This window comes from Gossypium hirsutum, chromosome A12, assembly GCF_007990345.1.
Source record: "Gossypium hirsutum isolate 1008001.06 chromosome A12, Gossypium_hirsutum_v2.1, whole genome shotgun sequence".
In the NCBI taxonomy this organism is placed as follows: Eukaryota; Viridiplantae; Streptophyta; class Magnoliopsida; order Malvales; family Malvaceae; genus Gossypium; species Gossypium hirsutum.
The window spans coordinates 89,598,032-89,612,699 of record NC_053435.1 but is presented as its reverse complement, the minus strand read 5'-3'; the positions used below and the strand labels follow the sequence as shown (position 1 = coordinate 89,612,699).

The 14,668-nt window shown below is 30.9% G+C and overlaps 2 protein-coding genes across 2 annotated transcripts; both read right to left on the bottom strand.

Moving 5' to 3' along the window:
* Positions 1–2,803: 2,803 nt before the first annotated feature.
* Positions 2,804–5,016, bottom strand: LOC121210970 (DNA-directed RNA polymerases I, II, and III subunit RPABC5). The gene is made up of 4 exons (XM_041083029.1): positions 4,798–5,016; positions 4,647–4,705; positions 3,288–3,382; positions 2,804–3,153 (listed from the first exon to the last, which is right to left on the bottom strand). Exons 1-4 carry the CDS (start codon positions 4,831–4,833, stop codon positions 3,128–3,130), a joined length of 216 nt encoding a protein of 71 aa, XP_040938963.1. The 5' UTR covers positions 4,834–5,016; the 3' UTR covers positions 2,804–3,127.
* Positions 5,017–10,835: 5,819 nt separating this feature from the next.
* On the bottom strand, positions 10,836–13,555 carry LOC107943490 (protein GAMETE EXPRESSED 1). The gene is made up of 6 exons (XM_016877238.2): positions 12,748–13,555; positions 12,075–12,662; positions 11,871–11,997; positions 11,595–11,781; positions 11,364–11,511; positions 10,836–11,284 (listed from the first exon to the last, which is right to left on the bottom strand). Exons 1-6 carry the CDS (start codon positions 13,212–13,214, stop codon positions 11,032–11,034), a joined length of 1,770 nt encoding a protein of 589 aa, XP_016732727.1. The 5' UTR covers positions 13,215–13,555; the 3' UTR covers positions 10,836–11,031.
* Positions 13,556–14,668: the final 1,113 nt, after the last annotated feature.

Sequence of the window (14,668 nt, the reverse complement as noted above, 5' to 3'; positions counted from 1 at the left end):
ATCCATTACTTTTGTTTTTTACTATTATTATCGCATATACATTGTTAATGTTTTATATATTATTTGCTTCATATATTTTTAACTTTTTATCATCATTTATCCGTTCCGAAGTTAGCATATTAGTTCACATCTTATTTCAACATCAATGTTAGTTTTCTATCACTTTTATTTTTATCTAGAAATATTTTTATTCGTGTTTTTAATTTCAACAAGTAAGACAACATACCGATTTAACATTAAGTTGTCGATATCATTGCTATGTTGGGTGAATATCAATCGGCTCGTGTTAAAAACGGAACGTCCTTCTCAAAAGAAAACGAAACTTGAAATTTCTCGTGTTTTGAACAGATCATGATTAAATGTTACTTTGAACTTGCAATTTTGAAAATTAAGACAACACTTGTTTAATAAGATACCAATTTTGGGCGTTACGAGGGTGCTATTACCTTCCTTGTGCGTAACCGACTCCAGAACCCAAATTTTTCTCTGAATTTTGACGTAAACCTAAACTCGGCCTTTCTGTTATCCAAAAATAAATTTTTCTTTGAAAAAGATGAGTCATTAGGTGTCCGATCACACCAAGAAAAAAGATCGGTGGCGACTCCCTTTTAAAAATTAAACCTCGATATTTAAACTTTCAATCAAACACCCTAAGTAGCGATCAAGCTAAAAAAATTTACGTCGCTACATATATCTTTTTTCAATTTGACACATATTCATTTTTTGAGCTAAATTTGATCCTCAATCTTTTAAAAGAAGTTAAATTTGGCCATCAACCTTTCAAATTGAGTCGAATAGTTGTTTTTAATAGAAATACTAACTAAAATGTTAAATTTTTAAACATTGCAACTCACATGACAATCCATATGCACTCTATGCTTTTTTTAAAAAAAAATTATGAACTTTTATAATTTCTTTTGAATTTGAATATTTTTATAATCTTTAAATTATTTGTTGATGTATCATATAAGACAAATATTGTCATGTCAGCATAAAGTGTATATACACTGTCACATCGTTAAAAAATTAATGTTTTAGTCAACATTTCTGTTAAAAAACGATTTGACTCTTTTTGAAAGGATAATGACCAAATTTAGCTAAAACAAGTAATCAATGCTAATTGATAAAAAAAATGTAAACGTGGAGGACTAAGTTTGGCATAATGTGTTTTATCTTTAGTAATTAATTAGTCGTAAATAATTGTGAAGTAATATTCGACAGAGTTGGGAGGGAAGAAACAGATTAAACCTCCTCTTCACCGTATTTATTGAAACAAAATCTTTAGGCTTTGAATGGTGTTGATATTGTGGACGTATGCAAGCCCGATTTTAAAGATCGATTCTTATGAAGCAACTTATCTTGTGGATTGGATCGGATCAGATCAAGTAATCAAATCCTTTGGATTGTGAAGAACGGATCGAGATGCGATCGAAGAATAAATCTCCAACAATTAACTTTACATTTGTCTTTATTAACATATTGTATTTTGCTATTTTATAGTTGTTTAATAAGGATTGGATTGTAATTAAATTCTAGTATGTTAGTAAGTCTCAAAAACTTTTACATATTATAGACTTGTAGGTTTATTTGCTGAGTATTAAAAGCACTGAATTGTTCATTAATGAACATATTTTGTGAGTGCATTTGAGAGTAAGCAAGTTGTGTTTATAACCTAAGTTCTTGGGGAAAACTTAGTAGGTGAGTGATCTAGGTCTTTAGATACAAAAGTGAGGTTGCTATGTCAAGAGTATGATAAAACTTAAGTCACTTGTTGCAATGGAGATTACAGATAGTGAATCTACTCACTAAGCTAAACTCCCAAATGTAGAGAAATCAAACTACTTAAATAATCTTGTGTACTTTCTTTACCCTGCATTTAGGTTTGTTCATCGCAATAGAAACTGAAGTGGCCAATGTAGCTAACCATTTTCATTCAACTCTATTTTCTTAGCAATTAGCAGTTGTTTGATTCAACAAATGGTATCAAAACTTCCCACTCAATGCAGCTACTGGTGTTTCCTAGTGTTGTTTATTGCCAGATATGGGAAAAGATTCGACTACTCGTCCCCCAGTGTCAGAGAGTGGCAACTATGCTTATTCGAAGGCAAGGATGAAATTTTACATCAAGGCTACTAATGAAAAGGCATGGTGCTCTATTCTCACTAGATGAAAAGCACCTACGATGGAAACTGAAGCTGGAAGAACTTCTAAATCTAAGTTGAAATGTACCGTGATGAAAAATCTTCTCCTAATTCCTACTTTAAAGCATTTTATATTATTTTCTGTAGTGTTAATTAGCAAGATTTTAAGAGTATCTTGAAATGTACTACTAAGGAAGCATGAGACATGCTACGAACAACCCATGAAGGAACTAACATAGTCAACTAGCTCATGATGGACCCTGGTTGATGAATAAAATAGGGAAAAGAAAATCCGAAAATATAATGAACAGGGAAAGATAGAAATTGGTTTAGATTAGCAGATAAGAGAAAGAAATAGGGGGAAAAAAAGTGACCAAGTTCTAAGGTCAAGCACAGGGTAAAATTGTTATTTAATATTAAAATACATATTATAAATAAATAACCCCAATTAAGCTCACAAGCCACTCAAATCAGGTACTAAACTGCTCAAATGCGGTACTAAAGTAATCAAATTCGAAAATTTCTTTTTAAAGCTTGCGAATAAAATTCCACATTATTTTTCAAAGGCTTAGCTGGTAACCAGCCCACACAAGCAGAAGTAAAGGATATAATTAAATGGTGTGTTTTGCTTCATTCCCACTTCCCTCACTTAGCTTGTAAGCTACCAGAAGGACATGTCATTATTATTAATTTTAAAATGCTCGGTTCATCCTACACTTACTAACACATCTGTAGCAATGCAACTAACAAAAGTTAAGTCTTTGATCACACAATTATCCCAGCAAACAGCAAAGCATTCCAATCACTTTCAGCATTTCAAATCCCACTAATTTCGTACATACAGGGATCCATCATAGAGCTAAAGAAAACAAACTAGACTAGTACTATTTAAGTCCTTTCCTTCCCTTTTTCTGGATTCAGATCACGGCCATCATTGACAGGCACTCACACAAACTGCAACAAACCCTTAGATTCTACATGTTCCCTCAACTGGTCTCCGACTTCTCCAATGCTACCACAACAAAAAAAAAAAAAAGCAGTAAGTAGAGAAGGCAATTCTAAACAAAGCCAGCACTAAGACGAACAGAAGCATGAGATACAGAGGAAGTCCAAACAGAATGAAGGCAAGAAAGGAAGACAGCTTACTGTTGTAGTTCAGAAGCTTCTCAATGAGGTCAACATGAGTCATAAGCATTCTCCTACAGCAGTACCGAACCAATCCCAAAGCATCAAGAGCATCTCTGCATGTCAAACAATTTACATTTATAGCAATGATACATAAATTTAATTATGATTCGCATCAACTTGCAATTCAATATTATCAAATACATTCTTGGTCTCTTAGATACATTTCCTTCAGCCTATAACACTAACAAAAATTGATAATTTTGCATTTGAAGGGGGCAGTTAAAGCATGCAAAACATGTTTTTCAAGCAGGAAATTCCATCAGCAGTCCCTTCTCTTAACTTTGGGAGGATAAAACTTACACTAACTCATGATGTTTCAATGTTTACCTCTATACCTCAAATTTTCATGTGAGCATACCTTGTACTGATGTTCAATTCAGCGAATGGTACTTGTACAAAAAAAGTTTATGGGCATGATAAGTTCACCATATGATTGCAGAATAAATGACATCAGATTTCAAATTGCTAAAAGCAATTAGGATCAATATTTCATTTAGCTAAACTATCTCTTTCTTGACCAACATATCTCTCCAGTTCCAGAACTTTCAGCTTCTCTTAATGATCAAGTAACCTCGTTTCCCCAGTGTTTCCTGCTTAATTCATCTGGTTCTCCATTTCCCTATCATATCCTTGTTAGGGTTTTTCCTCAGAGTTGATTTTCAAGAATATTAGCACGGCTTTTTTAAACCAAACTCTTGCTCCCAAAGTTCCTGATTTGGGTATTTAGGGATCACACAGGTCACTAGGACATCCAAATCAGCCAAAGAAAGAAAAGAAAACCTGAGAGAGGCTCTCGGTTTAGCTCAAAGAAAACTCCTAGCGTATGAATCATGTGGGTAAGATAAGTAGCATTGAACTTGCGAATATGTGATGAGGGTTACTATTGGTTTGCAAGAGATTTTTGGACTACCTCACCAAAAAGGTTATAACGCAATGGACATATGGCTGGTTTCCATTCAACAGAATAAACATATTAATTGACAACATGCATCAAATTCTACAATGCTGAATGTTGGAGAAGAAGAGATGTTTGACTATTTGTTTAGGCTTAAGTAGATGCATAATAATCTTAAACACTTCAAGCACCCGAATTAAGCTTCCTAAAGATATCCATCAAGCGAGCATAATAACAAATTTAGACCCACGTAACAACAACATACAAAAGCCAAAGAGATCATGCCAAGCACTAATCAGGTCGCCCCTCTCCCCAAAGAAAATCACTAGAAACCAAGTTTCGTGCGATTTGCACAAGAGATCATTCATCAAATAAGTCGCTTAAAAACCTATTAAGATAAAGGCAGTGAGGTAGTGAGAAACCCTTCGGTATAATCGGCCTGGAGAAGATCAAGATAAGTGTCCCATTTGTTACCAATGACCTATAAAATACCCAAACCAAAATCGGAAGTTAAGAAGAAGGCCTAAAATTCAATTGAAAGGGAGAAAACCATAATAAAACAAAGAAAATTACCTTTCCGCAGGTGAAGCAGCGAACTGGAATTATCATCTTGCTCCGCTACTTCTTGGTCTCGCCTCGACTTCGAATTTTGCCTTACCTCTTTCTCTTCACCACCCTTCCTTCTTATTCTCGCGCCCTAGAAACTTCTAACGGGGATTTTAACTTCGCCTTTAAGGTGGTGCCGTTTAGAGCTGCTCATGAGCTCGGCGGCCCAGCCCGGCCCGAAGGCCCGCTCGAAAAATGGAAGGGTTTGGGTAAAAATGTAGGTCTGAAAAATGGACTTGGGCAAAAAACGAGGCCCGTTTAAAAAACGGGCCCAGCCTCGGGTAAGAGTTTTTTGACCCGAGCCCGGCCCGGCCCGAATTATATATTAATATATTTTTTATTTTATTTTTAATCATTTTAAAATTTTAATATAACCATTTTTTATTATATTATCAATTTGTGTATTGTTTTAATAATTGTTTTAGTATCATTTTTATTTGTTTTAATATTTTTTTTATATTTTTAAATATATTTGATTTATTATATTTTTAAATTTTTTTATTTAATGAAATAACAAAAAAAATTAATATGGGTCGGGCCGGGCCAGGTCAGGCTTGGGCTTAGTACTTTTATTTCAAGCCGGGATTGGATAAATTTTTAGGCCCATATTTCGGGCCGAGCCGGGCCCGGGCCTAGTAGACGGGCTTAAAATTTTGTCTGGGCCCGGCCCATCCCGACCCATGATCACCTCTAGTGCCATTTCACCAAATATCCTTGCCTCGAGCCGTCGTTGTTTTGTCCTGAAACTAAACCAGTTTCCTGGACTACGCTATTGATTTGGTCTGGTGAGCCCTATTTGCATGGCTTGGGTTTTACGAGTTTCATTTTTGTTATGGGTAATTTGCAAAAATAGTCACTTCTGTTTGACTTAAGTTGTATTTTAGTCACTTATGTTTAAAATGTTACGTTTTAGTCATTTATGTTATTATTTTGTTACGAAGTAATCACTCTACCGTTAAGTTTCGTTATATCTCTAACGGTAATCTTAAGTGGCTGTCTAACTAGATTTTAGGTGCCAACTTGGATTTCTAAATGGGATGAAAATAGATTTTTAATTAAAAATTTTAATTAATTAAAAATTTCAAACCTAAACCTTAATTAAAAGAACTGTTCATCTCCTATTTTTTATTTTTCTTCTGTCACTTACTTTTTTCAATGGGTTTTTTTATTTGACTAGAAAAACTATTATTAAGATCAAAATAGTTGAAATTAGAAATAAAAAAGAATAATCTGGAATACCCACAAAGAGATTGTGAACATACAAGTTGATTCAAATCAGAAAAAATTTGATTGAGAAACCAATTATTCAAGAATTGTGAAAGAACTAAAAAAATATAATAATTAGGAACAAGAACAGTGAGAGTAACAACCCTTTTCTGAAAATTTTAAAATTAGCTTGAATGAAAAATGTTCATGAAACATGTTTCTAGTTACATTTTATGGGATGTCTACTGACGCAAAATAAAATACATGTTTACAAACAATTTCAAAAAGTAGAAGAAAAAATCAAGAATTTTAATTTAGGGTTTTCATTAAATAGTAAAAAATTCAATCTTTTGTTTTTCAGTATTGAATAAAAGAGATAGAGGAATGCAAAGAAGACATGAGATAGAGGAATGCAAAGAAGACATACCTGAACCCTCCATTGAATCCATCTGTATGAAGCAGTCAATTTGATTTCAACTAAAAGAAGAGATGGAAGAAAAATTAAAAAGAGGAGATGAACAGTTTTTTTAGTTAAGATTTAGGTTTAAAAATTTTAATTAATTAATTTTTTTAATTAAAAATCTATTTTCATCTTATTTATAAATTCAAGTTGGCACTTAAAATCTAGTTGGACTGCCACGTAGGATTACAGTTAGAGAGATAACGGAACTTAACGGTAGAGTGATCACTTTGTAACAAAATAATAACATAAGTGACTAAAATGTAACATTTCAAACATAAGTGACTAAAATGTAAGCTGAGGCAAACAAAAGTAACTATTTTTGTAGATTACTTTTTTTATTATTCCTTTAAATAGTGATTGGAAATCCTATTAATAATTTAATTTAAATATGATTGTTCGTAATTATTAATAATTGATGGGTTCATTAATTTGGAGCACTTGGCTAAATTAATTTTTAGGAGAGTGCGAGAATTAAAATAATTATACAAGTAATTACGTCTAAATTTAAAATTAAAATATTATTATGTATAAATTATAAAATTTATATTATAAGCATGATTAGGTATGAATATTTGAGAAGATTATAGTTAAAATTTTTTTTATATTATAAATTCTAAAAAATTATATTACAAAAATAATTTGTGAATTTTATAAAATTATGAAAATATATATTATTTAAATCATAAAATAATTCTAAAGTTATGATCAAAAAATTTATTATAAAAATTAATTTACATGTTATAAAAGTGTAATAATATATTTATTTATAAAAAAAAGTTATGATCAAGTATGGAGATAACTTATTAATATGTCCATAATATATATTTTAAAAATAATATACTAATTCATAAAATAATGTCATAGTCGTTTTTTATCATAATTTATTTATAAAAATTAACTTTCTAAAATTATGAAAAAAATTATATTATTTATAAGAGGTGTTATAAAAGTTTTAGACAATTTATAAAATATTTTTACAAATGTTAAATATTATAAATTTTATATTATTTTTTACTTAATTTATGTATTATAAAAGGGATATAACTTAATATAAGCCTTTCTCGAAATTAGGTTTATTGAGGGGTGAGCGTTTAATCGAATCGAGTGAAAAAATTTTAAGTTAATGGAGTTGAAGAATCTTATTTTATCATCCTACTTGATTTGATTTTTTTTTCAAATGTAGAGTGAAATGAAATTCGAGTCAAATCGAACAAGTGAAATTGTTTGAGTTAAATTAAAATTTTAAACATTTCAAATTAAAATTTTGTTATAATATAACTATTTCCATGTTAGAGCAAATAAATTTGAAAGCTTATATTTTTGAAAACTTTTTCAAAGCAAAATAATAATAAAATAAGATACTATAAACTTGAATCATTAATTAACTTATTTAGGTCCCAAAATTATTATTTTAGAATATTTTTAAAATTTTAACTTTCTTTTATATATTCTTTAGCATTTTTTTAAAAATTTTATATATTTTATAAAAATATAAATTTTGGAATTTTTATAAATATTTTGAATTTTAGTAATTTTTTTGAATTTTAGTAATTTTTTTGAATTTCTTTTTTTAATTTTTGTTGAGAGAGAGACCAATTTGCTCATTTTTAAAATTAACAAAGGCCAAAGGGTATTTACACCAATCTGTTATTCGAATTGGAAAATTCAACTCGACTCAAACTTGAAACTCAAATTACTTATTCGAGTTGACTCAAATAAATCGATTCAATTAACTCAAAATCTGAAAAAAAAATTAATTTTTTGAATTGAATTGAGTTTTACTCACCCCTAAGTTTATCTAGGTTTTTATAATTAAAGTTATAGACTATTTGGACTGGGAACCCAAATATTATAAGGCCGATGCTAATTATGCAAATAGAAAAATGTATTCTTATACCATATTGTGGGGTATAATACCATTTGAGAGAATGATGTCAAGCACATGCACCATATGCAGCTCGTGAACTCTTTAATTTGAGACATGTTAGGATCGTCCCGAATAAGCAGCGAACAAGTAAAAATAGTAGAAGAAATTGAGAAGATGAACACACAAATTTAACGTGGAAAAACCCCTCAAAAGAGGATAAAAAACCACGGGCAAAGATAATTTTACTATAATGGCAAAAGAATGAAGAGTACAAAAGATGGAGATAAAAACTAAACCCCGAAAACCCGAAAAACAAAGAACCCTCAAACGTAAACACAAAATTCTCTGAATGTGTTATGAGTTCTAATCTAATGGGTGTCTCTCTATTCTAAGATTGTAAAGGAGCCTATTTATAGGCTAAATTAGTAAGTCAAATAAACTATACTAATAAATGCTAAATATATTATACTAATAAATACTAAATCTTCTAGAAAGAAAATATATTTTTGTTTAACTTGACTTGCAAGCAATCTCTTAGAATTTGGGTCACACAATTCTAACAAGACATTTAAGGCTTCTAAATATGGTTGAGAAGGCATTTGTTGTTCTAAAAAAATATTTCTCATATTAACAACATCACCTTAATATAGCATAAAAAGCAAAGGTTGGATCTTACTAGCATGTTGCATTTTTCATAACATCAATCATAGGTGTAATTGATATGATTTATACTTTGTAGAGCACATGGAAGAAGAAAATATTGATAATCTTAATTATGCATATTCAAATTCAAATGATGATAACTTGGTAAAGGACCAACAGATGATGATAAGAAGCATATGTTGAAATATTAAAGAGAGAATAATCCAATAAATATGCACTAGAACAACTAGATAAAATTGTATATGATGTTTATTTTTTTTGCTCTTTTTATTTGTAATTGTATTATCAACTACTTTTTTTGACTAACATAATACATATGATTATTTGATTTTAATTTTTCTTACTTGCTTAGAAATTATTTTTATCATGCTAATAATTTTTTATAGTAACTAATATTTTTTAAAATATAAATTATGTAACTGTGTAATAACAATTTATACTACCCAATATGACATAAGGAATTACAACGTAGTTACACTTTATCAGCCAAATACATTTAGGAATTACAATACTTTGTAATCACAAGAGAATGTATTACTACATTTTTATTCAATTACTCTGTGCTATCCAAATAAACCCCTAGGTATAAATTTTGTTTTGTTTTTTTTGAAGAAATAAAATTTTGTTTATTTAATTTCACTTAAAATTTATATGGCGTCAAGTTAATTATAGTCAACTAAGGGGTTAAAATATTCTTTTAACCCTTTCACTTTTCGCACATTTGAAATTTAGTTTCTCTACTTTTATTTATAGGAATTTAGTTTGTGAACTTAATAGATTTTTTGAAATTTTGAAATTTAAAAAAAATACTCATTTGATAGTCATGTAACCAGAAAATGACATTATAATGAAGTTGAATTTAATAAAATAATTTAGATGGCGTAAAACAATTGGACTTGTTTTTTTAAATTCAAAAAGTAAAGAGACTAAATTCCTTAAAATAAAAGTAAAAGGACTAAATTCTAAATGTATAGAAAATATAAGGATTTAGAGCATATTTTAACTTAACTAAAAATGTAAACTACACCCAATGTCACTACACTATTTGTAAGTTTATATTTTGGTCACTCAACTTCAAAAAATTACAAAGCGGTCACTAAACTATTTGAAAGATTTTATTTAAGTCATTAGGCTATTAAAAAGTAGAATTAATAAAAAAGTTGACTTAGAGGGAGAGGGACGAGGTGAATAAAGAGTTGAGTTGTTAAAGGATAGAGTTGGGGACGGGGTGAGGGATGGGCTAAATGGGGTTTTTATTTATTTAATATTTATATTTATATAAAATTTAAATTAATTATTATGTATTTTTGAAATTACTTATTTATTTTTTATATGTTTCCTTGAATAATTTAGAATTAGGTTCAAATTGAGAATATTTGTAAATTGAGAGTTAATTTTTTAAAATTATGACTAAATTGATATAATATGTAAAAGTTAAGGGCTATATTGTTCGTATATCAATGTTTTTAATTGTCACATCAGCTTAACGGTTGTGTTTTTAATGAGAGTAACTAAAATTACTGAACTATGTAACATTAGTGCTTCAATTGCAAACTTTTTATTTTGGGTGCTTTTTTACATATTATATCGGTTTAGTCATAATTTTAAAAAATTAAGTAAAAATTATCAAAAAAAAAAAAATCATGTGCAAAGACCAAATAAGGATTTAGTGAAAATGATATGGAAATGTTTAAAACTATAATGTTTTAGGTTCAATTCTGATCAAGTAAAGTTTTATTGGTTTTATATAAAAATATTTTAAAAAGATATAAGATATAGATGCATGCAATTACAGAGGTTTGAGGATGAAAATGAAAATACCAAGTTTATTAAGGTTTGTACTCTTACAAAAAATCGTAAGAGATCTTTGTAAACATTCTGTTTGCTATATTGTATGATAGTATTATATATAAAATATAATCAAGAAAGCGAATAAATAAATCTACCCAATTTTTAAGGAGGACTCAATCATCCTTTTTGCTAATATTGAATACACATGGATTCAAGTAAGGTTTAAGCATCTGCGCTGGCGGAGATTATATGTTCTTGTGTCGCTACTCTCTCCTATTCCTTCTTCTATTACAAAGTCAGGGTCTTCTAGTTGCCCTACATCTTCTGGTAACTCTACATCAACCCATGAACGCCAATCCACATCACTATCATCCATTTCCCATGACAATGCTTCCTTCCTTTGCATCGTATCAACTTTCTCCATCAGTGTTAATAACATTTGATGGTTCAAATATTCATAATCCCTGCATGTTATTATGTTTTTAGGTTAACTCAGTCCTGCAAGCAAGCTTTCCACAAATTTCAGTGTTATTAGGCATATACCTGTATGTGCATACGGCATATAGAAGCTGAATGCAAGCAATGAGCACATAGAGTGACCTAACCAGATTTACCATCCATGTTTTCTGTTCAATATCGTTTGCCGTGAAGCGAAGAACCGCGACTTCTATTGAGAATGTAGCACACAGTCCTGCAACCAAAAGGGAGTGAGTGTTACAACAAAATACTTGACATATTTAAGCTTTTTCATACTGAAGTTGTCCCTAGACATACCGATATATAACCTTGTTCTTACAGGATATGTTTGCTTTGTGCTAGTGAACATGTAGATGACAAAGGTTGACATAGAGTAGACAATGAAAGCTTTAATTAGTCTTGATTCAAGCAGCATGGCATTGTGCAATGCAAATAGCTTGTCTACTGCAGTAAACATCCTAGCTTGCTTTGATTCAAAAGCCTCCTATGGAAAAAAAACCAAACAGAATATTGTAAGTCCATGCAAGACCAATGCTTAGTTAAGGTTAAGGATATCAATAACAATGCCTAAACCTGAGCTGCCAATATTGACTTGGAATTTTCGACCAAATGATCATGGACTTGTTGAAGTTGTTCTTGTCTTTTAAGAAGCTCTTCTTGTTGTTTTCGGCCGTATTCCGCTAACTGCTGCAGGGTATTCCTACGGCTCAGAAAAGAAAAAGAAAATTTATTGACTTTGATATAATGTTTTGGTAATTGTGTTGGTTTTAATTTTACCTGCTCTCTTCCAGTGCTTCGGATTGAAATCTAGTAAGAAACCGAAGACCCTCGAGCGCGGTCGACTGTCCCTCTAGAAGTTGGTGCTGCTTATCTAGAGAGGCCCCTGCCTTACTGCTAATGTCATCTGCTGTTATTTTCAGACTGTTCATGCTTGAAGACATTGTAATCCCAACTTTGGTAATCTCATTCTCTATTTCAATGGCTTCATTTCTCAGGTTATCCACTTGATGTCCCAAATTCTTATAAGCACCATCAAGCATCGTTATCCCTTCTTTGAGTTGATCACTCATCATCGCCTGGCCATTCCGCAGCTCTCTTTGTGAATCCGCAATATCCGAAGCTTGCTTGTAAACCGTCTGCGAATGCTGAATTAAACTCTCCATATAACCTTCTAAACTGTGAGTTGTTTGATCCACATTATGAATTCGGATATCGATTGCATTCAAGGAATCACTGATCTGATTTGAATTCTGCAACACAACATTTGTTCTTTCTTCTATACAGTCTAGTTTGTCTTGTGCATATTGGGCTGAATTTCTGAGTTCATTCACTAGTCTCTCTGTTTCATGCTTGAATGCCTGGTTCCTGAACATAAAGGCAGCATTTAAAAACATCAAAACAACAAATTGGGTTTTTTTGGGGGGTCAATGAGGAGAATTAATTACTTAACTGTAACTGATAGCAGATGGAATTGGTCTCAAGCAAGAATTCAAGATAAACCTTGTGTTCCAAGTCGTTCAACTGTTTGAGACAATGAAGCATGGCGGATTTGGTGTCGCAAAAAGGGAAAGGGGACCTTCCAGAATCCTTTTGAAAGCAATCACTTAAATGCCAGGCAAACCTTGAACGTTTCTCATCTGTAGCAATGATGTCTTTGCACCCTGAAAGGAGATGTCCGTAGGCATTTCTCCAGCAAGAATTTGACCCAACCAGCCTGGTTTTAGCACTTTGGAGCAGCCTCATTCCCTTCTCGTCGTTTAAGCCATCCACCGAGAACTCAGCTAGTGAGGCACCATGGGGGCTTGCGTTGGGACTCTGAACTGCTTTGGAAGAAGACGAGAAAAAACCCCATGCTTGGCAACTTGTTGAAACTGATAGCAATACCAACAGGGACTGAACTATTTGATGATAATCCATTGAAGCCTTGATTGTTTCAAAACTGAAAACCTGCAAATTCTAAATTCAAAGAAAGCAAAAACCCCGACTCACTCGTTTGTGTTTATATGCACTCGCGACTGGTTCTGGACAAACCAGTCTTGGAGGCCAAGAAATCTAAACCCGAGTTAGCTTTATTATTAGTATTATTATTATTATTATCATTAACCCGAGTTTATCAGGGAAAAGTAAACATCAAACTAAAAGATTTGTTTAATGGATTAAGGGAAAAAAAAAAGAGAAGCATGTTGATGTTGATTGCCATTAATTACAACATCAAGCAATATTTTATAATATCCATAGAATGAAATAGAAAAGAAAAGAAAAGGAAAGGAAAACTCACCCCAGAAAATCAGTTAGAAAAATACTTATATCTTTGAGAAAACGAATGGAAACAAAAGAGAACCAACCAACTGAATGCGAAACGATAGGTTTCTCCGCAAAAGGGGCTATTTTTTTTCTTTCTTTTTTTGTAAAGAGCTAATGTTTGATTAAATAATTGATAATTATGTGTAGTATTAGAGAAGCAGGAGCTTTTTCGAAGATTATAACCTAATGGAGGTTTCCATTCAACAAAATCAACATATTACATGGCAACATCAATACATTGTATTTAGATTAATGCGTCAATTATATATACGATATCTATCTTAAACATTTTACATATAAAGTCATTTGAAATTAAAAAAGAATCTTAAACATATGATTTCATATTCGACTTTAGAAAAACATGTAGTTAAAAAGTTAACTTAGTTGATTGAGTTTTAGTTCTATTAGTATATGTATTGTTGCTAATACAAGAGAGGATGTAAATTCGAGTGCGCTAAAACGCATTATCCTTCTATTTATAGGTTGGGAAAGGGCTATAGATAGTTCTAAATATTGTGCCAAAAAGAACCTATATTATAAAAACATATAATGAGATTATTAAAAACAAAAAAAAAACAAATCTTAAAAATATGGTTTTTAGACTTTGTAAAAGAGAACAAATTTTAGGGTAAACTACCAAAATAGTCACTTTTTGTTTGCCTCATGTTTTATTTTTGTTACTTATGTTTGAAATGTTATGTTTTAGTCACTTACGTTATCGTTTTGTTTTGAAATGGTCACTCTACCGTTAATATTTGTTACATTCCAAATGGCAGTATGACATGACAATTAAAATGAGTTTTAAATACCAATATGGATATCCAGCTAGGATGAAAAAAGTTATATATATTTATGAAAACATAATACAAAATTCTACCCTAAAACTCAAATTTCTCCCATTTAAAAAGAAAAAAACAATTGAGTATTTTTTTGTTACCATTAGAGAAGAGAAGAGCAGAACGACATAGAATAAGAAGAAGAAATGAACAAACCAATCTCTATACCTGCTTGTTATTATGGTTGCCTACAATACACAAATAAACAAAGATGAAGTATATTCTTTTTGT